The sequence below is a fragment of the Zalophus californianus genome, chromosome 9 (assembly GCF_009762305.2).
Source record: "Zalophus californianus isolate mZalCal1 chromosome 9, mZalCal1.pri.v2, whole genome shotgun sequence".
In the NCBI taxonomy this organism is placed as follows: domain Eukaryota; kingdom Metazoa; phylum Chordata; class Mammalia; order Carnivora; family Otariidae; genus Zalophus; species Zalophus californianus.
Genome location: NC_045603.1, coordinates 5,249,261 through 5,264,952, shown reverse-complemented (window position 1 = coordinate 5,264,952; position 15,692 = coordinate 5,249,261). Strand labels below are relative to the sequence as shown.

The window sequence follows — 15,692 nt, the reverse complement described above, 5'->3', positions numbered from 1 at the left end:
ATAAAATTCATATATAGAAACTGTTAAGTTTTGTCATCTAAATGAGAGTCAGTTGAAAGATGTAAATGGGAGAGAAGACCCTATTTATAATAGCAGTGTACAAAGAAATAAGTAGGAACAAGTGCAAAGATCTGCATACAATATCTCTGAAGATTATTCCAAAACACTATGAAGGACAATTTGAACAAGTGGAAAGACAAACAGATCTTCCTCAACTTATGATGTGGCTATGTCCCAATAAGCCAATTGTAAGTTAAAAATATCATAAGTACACACTGCATTTACTACACCCAACCCACCAAACATCAGAGTGTAGCCCAGCTGACCTTAAACGTGCTCAGAACACTCACATTAGCCTACACGGGTGCAAAATCATCTACCACAAAGCCTATTTGATTATCAAGTTGTGGACTATGCCATGTAATTTATTAAATACTGTACTGAAAGTGAAAACCGGAATGGTTGTACGGGGACAGAAACTTGCAAGTGTGTCAGGTGTCGAACCTCATGGTTGCCTGGCTGACTGGGAGCTTCAGCTCACAGCCACTGCCCAGCATTACAAGCAAGGGTGTTTTTGGACAATCGTACTGTATTCTGCTAGCCTGGGATGAGATCAAATTTCAAGGTATGGATTCTACTGAATGCATGCCACTTTCTTACCATCGTAAAGTTAAAAAGTCGTAAGTTGAATCCTCATAAGTCAGGGATTATCTGTACTGTGTTCTTGGATTCAGTACCACGAAAAGTCCATTCTCTTTGAATTAATCTATGAATTCAACACAATCTCAGTAAAGAATACTAAGTGGATTCTTGGAGGGGCAAGACCACACAAGCTACTTCTAAATTTCGTATAACCAAAGAGCCGAGGGAATAGATTAAGAAGGCATTAAAACATATCAAAAGCTGCAGGAGGTGACACAGTGAGATACTAGGGTATGGATAGACAATGAAAGCCATGAAAATGTATCATGATCTATCTAGATACTCAAATCTAGTATATTATAACATATAAGTTTGCAGTTTACATCAGTGGGGGAAAGATGGACAATTCAGTGAATGGTATTGGAACAACTGCCTACCCATTTGGAAAAAAAATAATAAAGTTGGATTCCTACCTCAAAACTTACATCCATATAAATTCCTAACAGATCAAAGATTTGAAGGTGAAAAATTAAAACATAAAAAAAGTAAAGGAAAACATGAGTGGATCTTTAATGACCTCTGAGTAGGGAAAGCTTTCTCAGTCTGATACAAAACCCAGAAGATATAAAAGAAAAGAAATGGATCCAATTTGATTATATACCAACTAAAAATTAAGCATGAGATAAAAGCATCACAAATTTAAAGACACATTGGGAAAATACTTGCAACTCATTGTATTTCTTTCATATATAAAGAGTCCCTACAAATAAATAAGAAAAAAGCCAACAATTCAATGGGAAAATGGCAAAGGACATAAACAGCTGGCTCTCAGTAAACGAAATACAAGTCGCTCTCAAAGATGTGGAAAGATGCTTAGTTTCTTTCACTCATGATGAGAGAAATGCATGTTGTTTCAATCCTGCTTGCCTTTCCTTAGCATATCCCCACTGCTTTTCTGCAGGGTTAATTTCTCTTTCTTTGGTCCCTTCCATTAGAGCCTTGGTCTCTTATGTTTTAATCACTTTAAGGAAAGAGGCTGCCTGGGATTAATCTCTGGGTCAGAACCGCCAATCGATATCTGTTGCACAAATAAATAACGAAGGGAAAGAACGTGGATTCCTGGTCCACGCACCTTCCATGCCTCTAAGCCTTCCATTCCCTATCCCCGACTTCACTTAACTTCTGCAGCAGCCCGGGGAGGTGGGTATCGTGCCCATTTCTCAGAAGACAAGGCTAAAGTCAGAGGACAGGCAGGCCAGAAAACCTGTCACCTGAAGACCTCCCCAGAATCCTTCCAGGCCCACCTGTCCTGCTCTTGTTACCCGACAGCCGCCCCAGAGGATGGGGTGATTGAGTGGCCCCCTGCCGCCACGGGGGCCCCAGCGCGGTACTCACTTGTGCATGTAGCCCTCGGAGCCGGCCGTGAGGTTCGCCTGCATCACCGCCTGGAACTCTGTCTCGTTGCAGCAGTATTTGAAAACTGTGTTGTTATGGTGACAGCAGAGAATGAAGGTTTTGTTGTCCGAGAGCCGGGGGCAGTGGAAGCCAAAGTGATAGCGGCCTTTGTGGTCCGTATACGGCTCACAGACCCGGAAATGCGCAGACAAGACTGGAAAACAGAGTCCCGGGCTCAGTGGGGGGCTTCCCCAAGCCCGCTGCCCCGCGAGTCCACGAGCGCCGGGACAGGGAGTCCCAGTCAGTCTGTTCTACAGCGCTGCTAGCCTCTTCCCTCCCCAGGAAGGCTTTGTGGTCCAGCTTTGTGGTCCAGGAAGCTGGCTCCAGGCTGCTGTCACGTCCCAGACCTCCCTCGACACCAGCCCTGCTTCCACTGTGTCCCCTAGACGGGGGGCTCCTTGCAGGCAGGGCTGCATCTTAAGCCTCATGGGGATCCCCTCCAGGGGCTCTGCACACAGCAGGCGCTCAACTAGGACACAATATTAACTGAGTGCCTACTATGCACGTCATACGCTACATCCCATTTAACCCACTTGGCAGCCTAGCAGCAGGTCTGGGATCCCACTGAGGCTCCGTGATCTGAGCTGGTAAGAGGTGGTGGGAGGGAATCCAACTCAAGACTGCCTGGGTCTGACGTCCAGCCCTCTCCACTCCTGTCACCGGCTTTAATGACCTCTGCTACCGGGTGGACTGGGGGCGGCTCGCCCCCAAGCCCAGGACACCTGGCTGGAGAGCAGCATGGGCACAGGAACGGGGTCGCCCTCCTGAAGGAAGCAGCATCTCCTCGGGACCACGGTTTCTACTAAACCAGTGCCCCAGCCCCAGAGGTCCCCAAGGGCCTGCCCTGGCCACCCTCATCTTACGGTCACAAAGCTGCCCTGGCTTTGGGCCCTCCCTCCCCTGGCTCAAGGCGGGAGGCCCCTATTCAGCCACAGAGGCTGCTGCAAACCCAGGACAGTATTTACCAGTCGTGCGGATGGTGATAAATAGGAGTGAAAGCCTAAGCAAATGTAACAATGGAAAAAAACCTGGAGCCCGCTGTCTCTGGCTTAATTAGTATCTTCATAAAAGGCATCGCTATATCTAATTTGTATTGCTGAAAAGGGGCTTTGTCGGCTGAATACATGTCTCTAACCACAAAGGCTCTGGTTTTGCAAAAGCTCCTCAGCTAGTTGAAAGCTCTGTCTCTGCGGAGCGGTAACCAGACAGCAGCCCACACGGTTCCCTGTGCGCCCGCCCGGGGCTGCCGGAGGGGAGTCCCCGCTGCGCTGGGCTGGCCAGCGGGCAGACGGGCCTCACGAGCCGGAGTGCTGAGGCCGGCTTGGGTGGCCTCCTGAAATCCTGTGCCCAAAGTACAGCATCGTGGGGATAGACGTGAGCACTTTGGGAAGAGGGACCCAGAGTTTCAGGGCCTAGGGGAGCCCTCCAGGCCCCCTTGCTCGGCCTTGACCTTGGGAAACAGAAGACCCTCCTGTGGGGAGACAGGGGCACTAAGGATGCCCCATCCTCGGCGGGGCATGCCCCATCTCATTTAATCTCATGTACTCCCATTGTACAGAGGAGAAAACTGAGGCTCAGAGCAGGGGTCTCACAGCGTGGACCTGACCTACTGCATCTGCATCTTCTGGGGACGTGTCACAAAGCAGCTTCTCAGGCCCCCCAGCAGACCTTCTGAATGAGCAACACTGGCGTGGGAGGCAAGCCCTGCAGGGGAGGCCAATGGGCTGGGGCTTGGGACCCGCCCGCCCAGAGGGAGGACGGGCCGGTGGCTGGATGTGAGGGTTAGAGGCGGGAAGTCCAGTGTCTGTCCAGACAGGTGAGGACGCCCCGCTGCGGGTCCGCTCGCTGGGAGCTGGATGTGTCTGCGACACGCAAGCAGCAGGTTAGAAAGACTAGCTCAGGCCCTGAGGCTGGATCGGGAGGCTAGGACCTAAGGCAGGAACCAGGGAGGCAAGGGGTGGAGCGGGGAGGTGGCCTTTGAGCTGGGCTTTAGGGGAGCCCACTCTGCAGAGCTGGGGTGGGGAGGGAGGCTGGGTAAGGCAGGGGACAGGAGACGTCCCACTGGATCACCTGGCCACCCCAGAGGGTCAGCGCCGATTGTGTTGCCATTTGGCAAAGATAAGGAGACCACTGCCGCTTCCCAAGGAAGAATGAGCTGAAGTTGCCTAGAGCTAGGAGCTGGGACAGCGGGCTCCGAACCCGTGGAGTACACAGGATTACCTTTGCTATCACAACCTCTCTGGGCCTCCTTCCCCCCACAGATGGGAGACCCCTGGCAGCCCGGATGGCTGGGGCTCCGAGGAGAGTTTTGTAAACAGCAAAGCTTCGGCCTTGCTTCGAGCAGGGAGGTACGAGTGAGTGAGTGAATGGATAATACAGGGCTGCACCTGCTGGCTTCCAGGCTCAGTGTGGTTCTCAGCCCGTGCCTGGGGGCTGAGGGCAGAGGGACGCTCTGTTAGGAGGCCAGTGGGTTCTGAGTCGCCAGGAGAACAGGTCTAAGTGGAGAGGGGACACCAAGGAGAGAGCCACTCTCTTGGGCTCCGAGGGACGACCACAGTGCGCCATCATCTATCAGCCGCGTGACTGTGGCCTCGGGCAGCTCACAGTCCTTCTTTGAGCCCTGTTTCCTCACTTGTAAAAGGGGTGAAGGCCTCCTCCTCTCTCCCAGGAGGCGGTGAGGACCAGACGCGCTAATGCATGGAAAAGGAGTCAAGGAGGGACTTGGTAAACAATGGCCCCCAGGCCCTTGGCCTGGCTTTGGCTCTGCTGTCCTGAAGCCCCCAGTCCCCAGGGCCCTTCATGGCCTCCCTCTGAGCCAGGCCCTCAACAAAGAGGCAAGGGGGCATGAGGAGGTCCTGTGCACAGACGCACGAACAAGAGAGACAGGGAGACAGAGACAGAGGGAGACACAGAGCAGGTGCCTTGCTCAGAACAGGGCTTAGCCAGCCGCTGCTGCTGTCAGGAAGTAAGGCAGGCTTCTCCAGGCAGCCAGCTTTAGTTTGGAGCAGCCGAAGGACTTGCTTTATGCCCATCTTTGTAAACAGGAATGTGAGAGCCCATCTGCTGCGTTAGGGGGTGCCTAGGAGGTGGTTGGGTGCTGGCAGGCGGATAAGAACCCCAGCCCCTGCACTAGCTAGCTGTGTGGCCTCCTGCTAGCCAGTTCTGCTCTAAGACTCAGTTTCCTCATCCATACAATGGGATGACCACGACATTTTGGACTTGCCTTTCAGGCGTAGGTAGAGAATTCATGGGAAGGCTTTTCCCAGGCTGGCAGCCGCCATTAACTCCACTGCGCCCAGGAGGACATTCAGTGTGGCTCCTGCCATAGGCACGTGGGGCGCAGCACACAGTAGGTTCTCACTGAACAGCACCGAACGTTAGCTCCTCACCAGGGGGATGCCGGGGGACTAGGGGCACCCCCCTGCCAGTACCCGGAACCCCCACTGGGCTAGTGCTGACCCCGGGAAGGGACCCCCTGCGCCCCCGCTCCCTGCCCCGCTGGGCACCCACGGAGGTTCTACCTGCAGAAATCAGCAACGAGAGGACGGTGAGCACGTTCAAGGACTGCTGGCCACAACTGGTCATCATTTGGCTGGCATCGATCCGTCGGGAGCTGCCTGTTTAACGAGATCCGGCAGAGGCTGGGTGTGGGTTGCCTTGCCTGCGGGTGCAGACACTGGCTCTGCTGCCCACAGCGGGGGACGGGCGGGGAAGCGTGTTTGCTGGGAGCAGGGGCTGGGCCGCCGATGATGGAAACACTGCCATCCAATTTCCTTTCTGGAATGAATGACCTCCCCCCACCAGTCAACTGTCACCTCCTTTTCCTTTCACGGCAAAATGAGACTTAATCAAAGGAGGACCGATGGCTCAGGTGGTGGAAACAACCGGTGAGCTGAGGCCAGGGGGCCGGCGCCCGGAGTGCGGGGGGCCAGAGCGGCCACTTGGCACGGGGGTGGGCGGTGGGGTGACTGGGCAGGCGCTCACGCACCCCGGGGGGCTTGCGGGACGCAGGTCTCCCTGCGGTGCCGATCGCAGCGACTTCCATTAACCCCTCCACCAGTCCGCACGGAGCCGGGCACCTTCCACGCACTAGGGACACAGCCGTGGACAAAACAGACGCCAAGTAGCACTAAGCGGAATCTGTCCCTGCCCGGCTGGCACTCCGGGGAGGGGGGCTGATGGCTCACAGACGAGCAGATGAATATCTGAAACGCTACGAGGCTCCTGGGGATACACCCTGAAGAACTGAAAGCAGGGGTGCAGACAGATGCTTGCACACCCATGTTCACAGCAGCAAAAGGTGGAAACAACCCTAGCGTCCGTGGACGGTATGTGTGGAAACAAAAGGTGGCCGACTCACACGGCGGAATAGGATTTGGCCTCAAAAGGGAAGGGGGTGCCGACACGTGCCATGACACGGACGAACGCCGAGGATGTGGCGCTCAGTGACATGAGCCCGACACGAAAGGACAGCCCCTGTGTGATTCCACGCCATGAGCTCCCCAGGGTCGTCACGTTCCTAGAGACGGCGAGGAGGATGGTGGGCGCCGGGGGCTGGGGACGGATGGGAGTTCGTGTTCCATGGGGACGGAGTTTCAGTTTGGGAGGATGGAGGGAGTCCTGGAGACGGATGGTATCGATGGCTGGGTGGACGGAATGCCACTGAACTGTGCACTAAAAATGGTTAAAAGGTCAATTTTATGTTATGTGTGTTTTACCACAATAAACAAAGTATGAGAAGGAATAAAGCCAGGTGTGTGTGTGGGTGGGTGGGGGGTATATAGCAAAGCCGGGGGGCTCCTTCAGACAGGGTGGTGGGGGAAGGCCTCGGGCGGAGGTGATGGCAGGCAGACCTGAGTGAGGCAGGAGTGAGCAGCATGGCTATTGGGAGGAACAGTGCTGCAGACTGGGGAGCAGCAGGTGCAAAGGTCCTGAGGCAGGAGCAGCCAGGAGGCCAGTGGGGGATGCTGGGGGTGGGGGGAACAGGAGGCCACCTGAGGCAGGGCCTTGGCCCTCGGGGACCACTTCACATCAGGTTGTTGAAGCCCCGGGACAAACCTGAGGGCACCTCACCATCACCACCCCCTCCCTGCAGGGGTGTGGGAATGGAGGCTGGGGACAGGAGAAGGCCTACGTGTGCTCTGTGTAAACTCAGTGGCCCAACCCGAGTCCCAGCAGGCTGTAAGCTGCCTGTGGCTGTAAGAGGTGTAGACACTCGGGATGGGGATTAATTCGCTGAGCCCCTAATATGTGCCAGGCTGATCCTCTTCCCTCGTGGCACCTCATCATGGTGTATGAGGTGTGTCTACCCAAATCCTACGTTGCAGTCCTAAACCCCCCGTACCTCAGAACGGGACCTTATTTCGAAATAGGGTCATTGGAGATGTAGGTCACGCTAGAGTCTGGTCGGCCCCAACCCAACACGACTGGGGCCTTATAAGAAGGGGAAATTTGGACACGGAGACACGCGCGGAGAGGGGACCATGTGAAGACAGAAGCAGAGGTTGGGGTGATGCCTCTAAGCCAGCGAACCCCAAAGATCTCCAGCAAACCTCCAGAAGCTGGGAGAGGGCCTGGGCAGACTCCCTGGCAGCTCCCAGAAGGATCCAGCCCTGCCCACACCTTGATCCTGGACTCTGGCCTCCAGACTACAAAAGCACACACTTGGGTTGTGTGGTGCTTTGTTCCGGCGGCCCCAGGACACCGCCACACCCTCCCGTGGGGGTTGCCCCAGCACGGGTTGGGACGGACACTGAGGTGTGAGGGGTGCTCTCGGCTCACCTGGGAGCTGGAGCCTGGACAGGCCCCTCACCACCACTCCGCCCCTGGTGGAGACCTGCGCGCCCTCCCAGCCAGGCTGTCCCCTCAGAGGCAGAGCAGGTTTGGGGGGGCTTCCTTGACCCCTCCAGTCCTGTCCCCTCGTTTGGTGAAGGCCTCCCCCTCCCAGGGGAAGGTCTGAGAGCAGAGGACACACTGCAGAGATTTGCTGCCAGAGAATATAGTTCTGGAAGAGGGCACTGGGAAGGGCATGGCACAGTCCACAGGAATGGCCTTCTGACAGCCCAGGCTGTCCCGGGGCACCTGCTCTGGGCCCCCGCCAGCCTGTCCTTACCCTCGGGAGCTCACAGCTCGGTCAGGGAGGGCACAGGGCCACCAGCTGGGGTCCGAGGAGGCCCTAGTCCTCCTGAGTGGGGGCAGGCAGAGCAGGGAGCCACCCTGGGTAACCCGGAGGCTCGAAACTTCCGAGGGAGCAGACACGACTGGACTCCAGGCCAAATGCAGGAGGTGGATGGCCGGGCCCTGCAGGCGGACCAAGGATGCCAGGTGCTGTTCGTCTGAAGCGTGAGCCAGGGTAAGAGGGGTGACGGCACGAGCGGAAGATGGAGCCGAAACGCCTTCGTTCGGGCTTACGCAAGCTGGCGTCGGGGCAGCCCCTGGAGAAGGGCCCTCCTACCTCTCCCCACGGGCCTCCCTACACCCCTCGGAGCCCCACTGGCTGTAAGCTGCTTAATTGTTCTGAGCCTGGGCCTCCTCCCGGCCTCCCTCAGGGCTCTTCTGGGAAGATGAAGGAGATTAAACGTTTCAAAGTGCTTAGCCAGGATTTGCACCGAGGAAACCCAAGGATCCACCCTGGAAAACACAGGGCGGGGGGTGGGGGGGGGTGGGGTGGAGGGGAGGGGAGTGACAGGTCCTCTGAGATGGTCCCCTCCGAGCCTCCACTCTGTAGGTGAGCAAGCCAAGGCCCACCGAGGGCTGACACAGGTCTGCAGACTGCGGGCCCTCTGGCTCCCGTAGGATGGGGCTGCCCCACTTTGGGAGCCAGGCTCAAGTCCGAGGGCCAGTGGGTTTGTTGAATGAATACAGGGAGGGGGGCTGCACCTCTGCCTTGTACCCAGCACTCCCTCCTGCTGCTCCAGCCCCTACAAAGCCCTCCTCATAGTAGGGGGCTGCACGCACACCTGGGTGTCCCCCTCTTTCTCCCGTGAGCCCAAATCCTGCACCACCCTAGAAGCGGCTCCAGGAGGCCTGCCTCGATCCCGTCAGCTGGGAGAAGTCTGTCCCTCCATGAGACACGTCATGTTCCATCTCTTCTTTCATTCATGTGTTCATTCATTTACTCATTCACGCATTCTCCCGACAGCCACTCATTAACCCCCAGTCTGGAGCAGGGTCTGGGCTGGGGTCTAGGGGCGGGGAGGAGGGGGTAGGCCAGGCTGGACGCCCACCAAGCTCTCCCTTACGTGATGGGTCCCCAGGCCCTCCTCTGATAGGCCATGAGGGTCCTGGGCCAGGGCCTGGCCAGCTGGGGGCCATGGCCGTGGAGCTTGGGTTCCAGAGTCCCAAAGACTGGGTGAGAACCCCAGCCTGGCCAGCTCCGGCCTCGGGTCCTCAGGCCTGTCTGGGGGCACTGAAGGCCTCAGGGGCCAGCATACTGCAGATGTGTGGGAACAGGCCGCATTTGTCCCTGCCCGGGACTGGTCTGCTCAGACTCCACGGCTCGGCAGGGCTCCCCACGCCCACCTGGGGCTGCCTGGGCGTGACTCCATGGCAGGGGTTGGCGGCAGAAGAAGCCACAGCCCTGTTTGCTGGACAAAGGTTGGGGTACAGGGACTCGGCGGGGCGGAGGGGGGCATGGGGGCCTATGGAGAGGAGCTGCTCAGGCGCCAGAACTGAACGCCAAATCTACGATGGAACAAAGCCCACCACATTAAAAACTCCATTTCTCACGAGACAGCAAAACTCAGAAGCCGGCCACTCCAGCCTGGCAGGGTCAGAGTGGCTTTGGAAACTCAGTGGCCGGCAGCAGCTGTGATCCTTGGTCTGTCCTCAGGGGTCACGCAACTGACAGCACCAACCTTCACAAGGCCAAAGCCATGCCCTCGCGCCCTGCGTGGGGTCTGCAGAGGGGGACGTGTGCTCAGCGACTATGAGCTCAGGTGTAAAGGGCATGTCAAGCCACCAGGTACGGCCACCTGGGACCCCCACAGGTGACAGCTGTGGGAAACGGGGAGCCACCTTCTTCCCACTGGGCTGCCCCAGAGCCGGCTTTCTCAGGTCGTTCCCACACCCACCCCCGCCCGAGTCCTGGACTCTGACCTTTCTCCACGTAGTCTCAGGGAATCTCGCCACCCAGCACTGACAGGTCATCAAACTCCATCTCGTAAAGAAGGAAACTGAGGCTCAAGGTCACACAGCTCCTCAGCGGCTCAGGCGGGAGGCCAACCCGGCCTAGATCCTGCTCGCCACCTCTGCGCAGCGGGAGTTTCCACCTCCCCCCGCAGCCCCCCGAGAAAGCACATTTACCACAGACAGATTAGATTTATTGTCCTGGGTTCTAGTTCTTTGAAAATTGGTAAACGGTCCATGAGGGTAGCTCGGGGCCAACAATAAAACTCCAATAACTGAGAGAACATTCTGGATGAGTAGGACTCCCCCTGAGCTCTGGCCGCATCCAGAATCACGAGTCGGGTACGCATCTCTGCGGTCCACCCCTCGGGTCAGCCGGGGACTGCTGTTCCCAGATTTGAGGATTATTTTTAAACACCGAATTTGGCGAGGCTGGAGAGGAGGAGAAGGGCATGTGGAGAGAAACAGAGCTGATGAATTACAGCCCACCGGGAACAACAACAGATCTGTTTTCTCGTCAGCCCGGCCGGGCGAGGGAGGGACGTGGGGTAGGGCCTGGCTTCGGTGCAGGGGTGCTGCCCAAGACGCCTTGGGCCCAGTACCTGGAGATATCTCCCGCATCGTCTCTGGGGCTTCCCCCCACCCCTTCTCAGACCACCACACCCTCCCCTGGGCGGGGCCAAGCGCATCCTCCTGCCAGGACTGGGTCAAGGGCAGCGTGGCCTGGAGGTTTGGTCCTTGAGCTTGGACCACACTGTCTGGGGCCAAGTCCTGGCTCCACCTTTGTAACCACAGCCCGTGTGGCCTGGGTCAGGTCTCCCCAGTCTCCTTGGACCTCGAATGGGGATAAAAATGGTATCTAATTCACAGGATCCTTGACCATTGAATGAGGTGATGCATCGAAGCGCCTGGAACAGAGCTGGCGCGCAGTGGGCGCTCAGAAAGGGTCCGTGCTGAGTGCTCCTTGAGCTGTCTCTGCCCCAGGAGCCATCCAGGGCCAGGTTTTTTCTGAAGTGCCCGTCTGACCAGCAGCCCACTCTCTCAGGAGTCCTGGCAGCTCCGGGTTCAAGTCTCCATGCTCCTGAGGCCCCGTGTGGTCTGGCCCTCGCTCCTACCCCCTTACTCTCTCCGCTCCTCAAGGGTCAGCCCTCTCCTCTGCGCCTTGGCACATGCCGTTCCTCCACGCCTGGGACACCTTTACCCTCTCCTGCAGCTAGGCAGTTTTGACCCAGCTTTCAAGGCTCAGCTTGGGGTGTCCATCTCTCAGGAAGCTTTTCTCCCCCTGACTCTCTCACTCCCCTGGGTGGGCTCCTGAAACTCTGGGCCTGCCTCTGCTCCAGGGCTGTCCTGGGCTGTGTGGGATTCACCCGCCACCAGAGTGGGCAGGAGCATGGCAGGGCACAAAGCCTCGAGTGCAAATCAGGAGTAGGGACAATGAGGGGTAGACCTGGCCCTCTTTAGACCTGGCCCCCCAAGCCCTGAATTTCCTGGAGTTGAGAACAAAGACGGACATGTGACTAGTGCTATGCCTGCCACCCAAACATGTCCCACCTTGCCCCTCCCCTGTGGGGGTGCATGAGGGGCAGGAGAGGTGGAAGGCGCAGCTCCGTGGCCAGCCCTTTGGCAGGGCCAGGATAGGTCCTGCCCCAGCCTCCTGGGTGCCCGGTGGCTGGAGAGCAGAGCACAGGAATCAGGACTTTGGCTCAGGCTGGCCCTCCCTGGGTCCCCCTCTCCCCAACTCCTATGTCCAAAGCAGACCAAGCTGCGAGGCCCGGCTCAAAGGCCACCTGGTCACCCTCCCCACCCCACTGTCCGGGGAGTGGTTCCTCTTCCGGAGGCCCACTCAATGAATACCTAACAGAGCTCCCCTGGGGGCCAAAACCAGGGCAGGGCAGGGTCGGGGGCATGCAGACAGAAGCAAGAGGGACACAGTCCGGCCCCCGTGGGACCACGGCCTGGGGCAGAGTCACAAAGCAACTGTTTCCGTGAGGAATTAGTCAGGAAGCTTGGACATTCTTCTTCCTGCTAGTAGCTGTAGTATGAGGACTGCGCATTAGTAAAAGTAATGAAAACTGGGCGGGGCCCTTTGCGAGCAGCAGGTGCCCAAGAGACAGGTGTTGGCACGGATGGGAGGTGGCAGCTAACAGCTGTTGGGGACCCTCCCTGGGCTGGTGGTGCTTCACTCAGGAGCTCAAGCACTGCTCGCCACACCCCACCCCTGAGGCTGTACCCCGCCCTCCCCAGGATGCAGGTGGAGGGTGGAGGCAGAGCCGGGATTCAAACCCCGTGCTCTGCTCCTGAGCCCTGTCTCCACCGACAGGATGAGCACGTGCATGCCCCAGGCAGCACACAAGGGCACACACATGCCCACACACAGTACACGCCTGCACACGCACGCGCACGTGTGTAAGCGCACATGGTATCAGCAGTGATCTTTAACTGCCAGCCTGGTCCCAAGTTCCCAGGGTGCTAGCGGTGCAGACCTAACCCGGAGTTTTCGAACTTTTGTTTTCAGGACAACGCCCACTTCAAGGTTATGAAATCTCACTCTGAAATGTGAAGTCTGGGAATAAACATGTGGGGAGGCGAGATGCCTGTGTGAAGCAAGATCAAAGTGGGTCCTCCTGACCCCTGCGCCTGCAGGAGGGAACAGGGAGGGAGGGAGGGAGGGAGGGAGGGATGCGCTCCCTCCCCGCGCCGGCCAGGGGCCAGGGCAAGGTGGCTGGTGCACACGCGTGGAGGACAGACATGGGCCAGAGATAGACACGCGCACTGAGCCCCTGCACCAGCCCCTGCACCAGCCCCCTCACCCACGGCTTCCCACTGAACCTCGAGCTGGCCCGCGAGGTCCCCCGTTGTTCCCACCTCCATGCAGACCTGTGAGCCCGGGAGGAAGTCTGGCCCCCTCTGGACCCCCTCACTTCCTCTCCCTTGCATCCGTCAAGCACCATGGGGTCCCCCCCGCACTGCTGCTGTACCCCCAACCCATCCTCACCTTGAAGCCAGAGAGCTGGCTTTCAAAAATCAAGCTCTGTGGCCCTGATCAAAACCCTGCCAGACTCCTGGCTCCTCCCTGGCTGGAGGGGTTCCCCTGTAGCCACACTGGCCATCTCTCCGTCCCTGCACTCTACCCCAGCCCGCTGTCCCTTCCCTGCACCTGGCAGTTCCAGACAATTCCCCCGGGGCCTGGGGCCTCCAAGAGGCCTTCCCTGAGCCCTGCTGCTGTGCTCACTGCCCGCTCACCTTGCCTTCAAATGCAGATGGAGGTTCTAGTGGCGCACTTGGAGCGGTGGCTCTGAGTACATTCGTCTCTTCCATTGGACTGTAAGTTGGATGAGGGCTGGGACCCAGAACCAGGGACATAATTTGCAGGGCCCAGCACAAAATGAAAAATGCAGGCCTTTGTTAAAAAAAAAAAATGATTAGGCATTTCTAGATAGCTACCGCAGAGCATTTAAGCCAAGCTTGGGCCCTCCTGAGCGCCCGGGCTCTGTGGGACTGCGCCGATCACGCACCCTCGACGCTCGCCCTGCTGAGACCACATGGTCGCTGCTTGTCACTGTAAGCAGCATGGGGCCTGGCACATAGTGGGCCCTTTACAAACACTTGCCAGATTGGTGAATGACTGTAGGCATCATCAGCTCCATTTTTCAGATAAATAAACCATAACTTAGGGCGACTAAGTGGTTTGTGTCGACCTGGAGGGTGGCAGGGCCATGACCTGAACTCAGGTCTGTCTGACTCCAAACAGGCTCATGGTGGGTTGGGGGTGACAGCACCTAGCCTGGGATCCCAGCTCTGCAGCTCACTAGCTGGGAATTCTAAGCAACTTCCTTCCCTGGGCTCAGGTTTCTCATCTGTAAGATGGGAACCATGCCCCCTCCTTGCTGGGGTACAAAGGAACAGAAAGGACCAGAAATGCTGGCAGAGCACCCAGCGCATAGACCACGGACTCCACAGATGGCTCTTACCTGGTGTTGCCCACTGTGTTTCCAAAGCCAGTGGTTTAGGTACCTGAGAGTCTCCTGGGGTGCCCCTTAGCAAATGAAAGTGTGTTTGAACAGTCGGCCTGCAGGTGAATTCCTCTTCCTGCTGTCTGTGCCTCATGTTAGCACTAACACCCTTCCACCCAGCCTGCTGGCTAATCGCTTCCCTGCCTGGTGCCAGGTTCTGGGGCAGAGGGGACCTCTGGGCCTCTTATCCTCCCCTGCCTTGCTTTGCATACAGTAGGTGCTGACTAGATGGTTGCTGCCCAAAGAGGAGGAACTCTGTCCACACTCACTGGCCTGGATGCCAGGTCCGCCTTATCGCAAAGAGCAAGCTTTCAGAGGAAGCAGGGTAGAGCCAGGCAGAGGCCTTTAGTGCACCATGCCTGCCCCTCCCGCGGAGATGGGGGGCTTGACTTCTCCTGTCATTGACAGTGACCTTGGGCATCAGCCTCATGGTGGAAGCCACTCACCTTAGCCGAGAAACCCCAAACCCCAGCTCTGCGGCCAGGGCACCCAGGTGGGACGGCTCAGAGTCTTCTATGCTCCCTGTCCCCCCCCCCCCCCCGTCACCCATATCAGGTGGGCATGATAACGCCCGCTCCCGGGGGCCCCTGGACGGTCAAAGGGATCTCTGCAAGCTGTAGTGTGGGGTGTTGGAAAGAGTGTTGTAACGGGGACAGAGTGCACATTACCACCAACTTAGAAACCACTGCTGCCCCCCATTCCCCTTCGAGAACACACTGCAGTCTCTCCTTGATAAAGGGCTCTCTCCCCTCTTCAACCCCCTGCACTCAGCCAGCTGGGCTCTGGGTTCAAGTTCTAACCTCGGCTTGCTTCCCTGGTTCCCCTCCTTGACCCCTGGCCCTGGGCCAGGTCTGCACACACCATGCCCTTCCTGTATGTTCCGTCCTCAAATGCTGGAGGCCGGCACGGCCGCTCTCCCCACGTCCCAGGTGAGGACACTGAGGCCCAGGGAAGGGCACACAGCAGGCAATCCCGGCCCCCGGAGTTTCTGCTCTCCACCCCCCGCGGGGCCACGCCGGGTCACAGGGCTAGCAGCTCCCCCAACTCCACCTCGGTTTCCTCCCTAGTTGAGGGGAGCGCTTGGCTGAAGCCATCGAGGGACACTCCGTAACCTGACATCCCTCTGCCTCTGTCTGTTCCCTCGAATTATTTGGCGGCACCATGGAGATAAAACAACCCCTGGAAATCCCACAGGCATTCCCCACCCCACCCCCCACCCCCCGCCACTGGAGCAATACAAAAATATCCCATGAAGAATGAATCACTGAAAGTGTCAGGGCAGGAAGAGGAAAGACAGGCCCACAGAAGGCCTGCTGGAGGGTGGCCTCGATTTCTTTCCCGGCCTCCATCAGTGTGGGGGGCCCTGGCCCCGGGAGCCCTCCTCCTGGGGGAGAACAGAAGCCGGAGCCAAGCCTCAGTTTCCCATCTGTAAATGGGGATCACACACTCATCTTG

General features: G+C 57.7%; 1 protein-coding gene across 4 annotated transcripts in view; it reads right to left on the bottom strand.

Annotated features, from left to right (window-relative positions):
• The window catches only part of SHISAL1 (shisa like 1), an 82,328-nt gene that overhangs the window by 42,236 nt on the left and 24,400 nt on the right, over positions 1–15,692 (bottom strand). For all 4 annotated transcript variants that reach the window (XM_027595302.1, XM_027595300.2, XM_027595299.1 and 1 more), the window contains exons 2-3: positions 5,619–5,714; positions 2,038–2,251 (exon numbers count right to left, since the gene is read on the bottom strand). In XM_027595302.1, coding sequence (XP_027451103.1) covers positions 2,038–2,251; positions 5,619–5,685 — 281 coding nt within the window. In that variant the 5' untranslated portion in view covers positions 5,686–5,714. The remainder of the gene's footprint in view (positions 1–2,037; positions 2,252–5,618; positions 5,715–15,692) is intronic.